General features: G+C 40.7%; 1 protein-coding gene across 1 annotated transcript; it reads right to left on the reverse strand.

Annotated features, from left to right (window-relative positions):
* Window positions 1-769: 769 nt before the first annotated feature.
* On the reverse strand, window positions 770-4,991 carry LOC136550216 (calcium-dependent protein kinase 2-like). Its single transcript, XM_066541703.1, has 9 exons — window positions 4,681-4,991; window positions 3,657-4,447; window positions 2,453-2,596; window positions 2,195-2,347; window positions 1,998-2,113; window positions 1,756-1,923; window positions 1,542-1,669; window positions 1,179-1,278; window positions 770-1,088 (listed from the first exon to the last, which is right to left on the reverse strand). The coding sequence occupies exons 2-9, from the start codon at window positions 4,366-4,368 to the stop codon at window positions 1,014-1,016; spliced, it is 1,596 nt and encodes a 531-aa protein (XP_066397800.1). The 5' UTR covers window positions 4,369-4,447; window positions 4,681-4,991; the 3' UTR covers window positions 770-1,013.
* Between the last annotated feature and the right edge of the window lie 279 nt (window positions 4,992-5,270).

Here is a 5,270-nt window from a genome sequence, read left to right on the forward strand (position 1 = left end):
AATGCAAAAGCAACGCCCATTGTAAGCTTTATCCGGCTACCAAGTACCGAACATGAAGGAAAAAAGAGTGAAAACAGTAACTAATGGACGCCATTTCTACTAAGGGTACAGGCTACTTGAGCCTCATTGGCTGCTGCATCCCTCCTCTCATCATTGCACAAAACTCCTCATAGTTAATCCTCCCATCCTGTGGCAGGCAAATGACCAACATCAAGAAGATGAAACGAATAAACAAAACACAGCTGAAAAGACAATTGTCCGTGTCAACTTCTGATAACGTCCAAACAAGACCTTAAAGTTATCCCAAACACCTCGGAACTCAATGTTCTTATTTCTACTATGGCAGAAACTACAGTATTCCCTCAACTAGAAAAAAAATATTTGCATTCGAATAGGCTCTTAGCGCATGAAAATTATATAAATTTGTATCTTATTTCATGCCATATTGGCCTTATCGTGCATATATAAATAATGTATTTTGTGGTAATATAGTCCAACTTCTTTTTTGAATATATAATCAAATATCATACACAAGCTGAATATAGTCCAATGGAGTGTCAAGCTGTATTCTTGAATGGAGTGTAGTATCGTGGGACCACTAAAGAATTTTTAGCTCATACACATTGTATTCTTGAATGGAGTGTAGTATCGTGAGACCACTAAAGAAATTTTAGCAGAAGGATTGGTAAGGAATCTTGGTTACGTAATTGAAAATAGACCTTTCTCCTATTACTATCCCAACTGAAAGCTAGATTTTAACAGTACAAAGTGAGAGGCAAAATGCACTTTTTATTAGATGTACTTGTATAAACAAACTTACAAAAGGTAGGGACGTTCAATATACTACAATGCAACAAACACGAGCAAAAAAACAAAAAGATATACACAACCATCTTTCAACAATGCAAAAGCAACGCCACTGTAAGCTTCATCCGTCTACCGAGTACCAAACATGAAGAAAAAAGAGTGAAGAACAGTAACTAATGGTAAACCATTTCTACTAAGGGAACATGCTACTTGAGCCTCATTGGCTGCTGCATCCCTCCTCTCATCATTGCACAAAACTCCTCATAGTTAATCCTCCCATCCTGTGGCAGGCAAAATGACCAACATCAAGAAGATGAAAGGAACAAACAACACAGCTGAAAAGACAATGGCGTGAATACTGAATAGCTTACATTGTCCGTGTCAACTTCTGATATGATCTCCTTTATTGTACTCGTGTCGCCCATCTCATGCTCGATCAAAGCAGATTCCAGTTCATCTCTTGTGATGAAGCTGCAAAAAATCAATGTAATCTCCATGTTAAACAAAACAGATTCTGCTTTTGAGAAAACAAAAACAGTTTATGCATGGGACATACTTTGGAAGAAAGTCAGTGCCAATAAATGTGAACCTAGATACCTTTACAGGCAAAAAGGAGGTCATTCCCCCAGGGGGGAGTTTTTTTTTTACATAATCGATAGTGTAGACATGTTTTGGTGGGATAAAAAGTGTGGCATGTTATGTTAGCATTTGAGATATCAATTTGAAGTACTCACCCGCTGTTATCTTTATCGAAGTACTGGAATGCCTTAAACAAATGCTCGTCTCTTTCAAGCTTGTGTCTATGCATTGTGGCAGTGATGAACTCAACATAGTCAATGGATCCATTCCCATCAACATCAGCCTGGAATAGGTCAAAAGGTAAGCATGTCAGCCAAGAACATGATTCTAATAATGGTATTGTAATATAGATTATAGATTAGAACATACGGCCTCCATCAACTGCTTTACTTCAGCTTCTGACAGCTTTGATCCAAGTTTGGCTAATCCTGCTTTGAGTTCTTCATATGTGATTGTGCCACTATTGTCTGTGTCCATGTTCATGAACATTTGCTTTAGCCCCTTGATCTCTTCCTCGTTAAGGTTTGAAGCAATAACCTGCACATATATTTGCTAAAAATCATTAGATAAAGAAAAACAAGCCAAGTAAGCATTAATATGAAGACAATAACCTTTAGGGCCATCTTTTTCAGCTTATTCATTGCTCTGAACTGCTTCATTCTAGAAAGAACAGCACTGTCGATAGGCTTATCAGATGCATCCCCACCTTCTCTGAGCCATGGATGTTCTGATCGAGGGTTTAATACACATATTATTATTATTTTTAAAAGTTCTAAAGTTTGAAATTATTAATCCCTGAGAAGCTTACGAAGAACTTGAGCTGAAGTCAGTCTTTTCTTTGGATCTCGTGTCAACATCTTTCTAACCAAGTCTTTAGCACTCTCAGAAATTGATGGCCAAGGTTGACTTTCAAAGTCAATCTCCTCATGCAGAATAGCATCAAATATCCCCTTTTCAGTTTCTACACAGCAGAAACAGAGGATAAACAACAACAAAAAGGACGATGTTGCTGCTTAATAGTATACATCAATTCAAAAGCTGAAGCGGTTCTTAGAGGTCAATATACCAGCCCAAAATGGAGGCACGCCACTGAGAAGAATGTACAAAATAACACCAGCACTCCAAACATCTATTTCTTTTCCATAGCTCCGCCTAAGGACTTCAGGAGCAACATAATAAGCACTTCCAACAATGTCCCTGTACATCTTTCCTGTTATGCAGTACAGAAATAATGAAACCCCAAATCTCGAAATTTAGGATCTAATCTAATGGTATTAATCACCAACAAGTTACTACAGTTCTGACAGCAAATTCTCTTTGATTAGGAATCATAGAAAAAAAAAACAATATTGGGGATGACTGATGAAAATGTACGAGGAAAAAAAAAACAGAAGAATGGTTTGCCTCCCAATAATAAGCAATTGTCATATATTCTGCAGTTGCTATTACCATCCACAACAATATTAATATATATCTCAGATATAAGAATTTCCACTAAGAGGGCAATAAAATGATACAGCATTTCATATCTTAATGTGATTGCGACTGGGCTTCAAACCAGTCAAACATAAAAAGCCATTGAACTATCATTACTAGTGGGTTCCCACTACTAACTGACATAGAAACAGCTGCTAATAATTAGCTCCTTTGGATCCAAACGGGTCCAGCTAGTAGTCTAGCTAATTGTTAGCTGAATACTCAACTATTAACTATCTCACTAGTTTGGCCAAACCAGCTAATAGTTAGCTAGCTAATATTAGCTATGAGCTATTAGCTAGCTAACTATTAGCAGCTAATGGATCCAAACAGGTCCTAGCCAACATAGAAACAGCTGTGCAGTTTTCAGTGCATTCCCCTCAAAGTGAACATGGCAAAGATCACCAGTTTTTGGCTGGTTCTCTATGAAGATAGGAAGGAACAAAAGCTTTTCAAGTTACTAAAAGTAATATGGTATGTTATACAGTATACACTTTGCAGGGACAAAAAAAATTGCTTGAACATGTCCAAAATGCCATGAACTATCCACAGGTTCGAGGTTCCCCAATTGCTTGGATTAAGAAGCACCATATGTTCCCATAACCCAAAATGAGATTATATATGAAATACTAGCCTTAGCAGGGTCATTCAGAAATATGATAAAAGATAAATTGAAAATTACAACCAACCATGAACCTCAACAGATCAAAGTTAAGAAATATATGTCTAACTGCTATTTATATTCAGCTAACAATATAACTCCAAGTGTCCACAGAGCATAATATTCACATTACCTTCTTCAATGAAGACGGAAAGCCCAAAATCAGTGGCCTTGAGCATTGCATTCTCCTCCTTGGTCGCAAGTAAGAAGTTCTCTGGTTTCAGGTCACGATGCATCACACCCATGAAGTGGCAAATGTTGACAACATTCACAACTGCTCTGCAGATTGTAGCAGCTGCACGTTCTGTGTAGTGCCCCTTTGCAATGATGCGATCGAAGAGCTCCCCGCCTGCACAGAGCTCCATCACCACATGGACATTGCTCTTGTCCTCGTATGCTCCCCGGAACTCAACAATGTTTGGCTGTCCAGACAGGTGCTGCATGATCTGGATCTCCCTTCGAATGTCCTCCCTGTCTGCCTTCCTGGTGAGCTTGCGCTTGGAGATGGACTTGCAGGCGTACTGCCTACCAGAGGCAATCTCTGTGCAGAGGTATGTCACCCCGAACTGGCCCCGGCCAAGCTCCTTCCCGAGGGAGTAGACAGAGCGCACATCCTCGTACTGCTTGCCAAGAATCGTGTCCGCCGTGGGCTTCGGTGGCACAGCCACAGGTGGGACTACCGGAGCGTTCATCGCCGGCGGCGTGTACCTCACCTCGGCCGCCTGCTGAGGAGGGTTGTAACTCGGAGGTGCTTGTGCTGGCTTTGCCTGGTTGGAATAGCCATAACCATTGGTGCCTCCCCGTCCAGAGTCCGGGGCCGTAGCTCGGCTGCAACACTGCCCCATTTCTCTAGTCAAATTATTCCTTCCAGCTCTAAGCCTGCAACCCAACTGATGGGTCGATGAGACAAATCAAGAACTGAACCTGCAGGGAAATCCCAAAGAGTAGAACGTGTTAAGACAAAGCAAGGAACGTTTATATTGGAATTCATAAGCTCATGATTCAAGACACGGTATCCAAAACTGGATCTGCAAGCAAAACCCAAACAACAGGACGAAAGAAACAACTCTAATCCCCAAACAGAGTCACATCATAACATGCCTCTGGATCCAGGAAGGAAGAGACGCTGTATAGTGAAAGAAGAAAAAGTTTCCAACCTCAGAGCCCGCAAAGCAACCGCCTCTCTACCGATCTAGTAGAGCTGAAGAACTCGAGTTTCCTTTTCAGCAAGAAGGGCTGCGGAGGCTAAGGAATCGGGTGTGAAACAAATCTTGGAGAGAGGACAGAGCAAGAACAGCTCGGCGAGGCGACCGCGGGGAGTGGATTGTAGGTGGTGGCCACCGCAATTGGCGCCCCGCCTCGATCGTGACAGCGACTAATCCACACGGGGTCCGGAGCTAAAGATCTCGCGGGCCGAATTTTCTCAAAGAAAAAAGGTTGACAGGGGGGAAGAAACGGCGACGGCGCGTTTTTTGAGAAAAAGCCTAAGCTTTGCTTCGCTGTCGATTGTTTCCTCCTCCTAGACTTTCTATTACATCCGATATTTGATACATACGTAAATTATTAAATATAAACTAATTATGAAATTAAATATATAGATTGAGACTAATTTACTAGATAAAATTTTTAAACCTAATTAGTCCAAGATTTAACAATGTGGTGCTACAGTAAGCATACGCTAATAACAGATTAAATAGGCTTCCTAAATTCGTCTCGCGAATTACGGAGGACTTATATAATTTATTTT

Source organism: Miscanthus floridulus, chromosome 4 (assembly GCF_019320115.1).
Source record: "Miscanthus floridulus cultivar M001 chromosome 4, ASM1932011v1, whole genome shotgun sequence".
NCBI classification, from domain to species: domain Eukaryota; kingdom Viridiplantae; phylum Streptophyta; class Magnoliopsida; order Poales; family Poaceae; genus Miscanthus; species Miscanthus floridulus.

Coding starts and splice junctions, on each gene's coding strand:
- LOC136550216 (XM_066541703.1), bottom strand. CDS start 4,368: ATGGGGCAGTGTTGCAGCCGAGCTACGGCCCCGGACTCTGGACGGGGA. Junction 2,114..2,194: donor GACTTCAGCTCAAGTTCTTC/GTAAGCTTCTCA, acceptor ACCCTCGATCAG/AACATCCATGGCTCAGAGAA. Junction 1,924..1,997: donor TGAAAAAGATGGCCCTAAAG/GTTATTGTCTTC, acceptor ATATATGTGCAG/GTTATTGCTTCAAACCTTAA.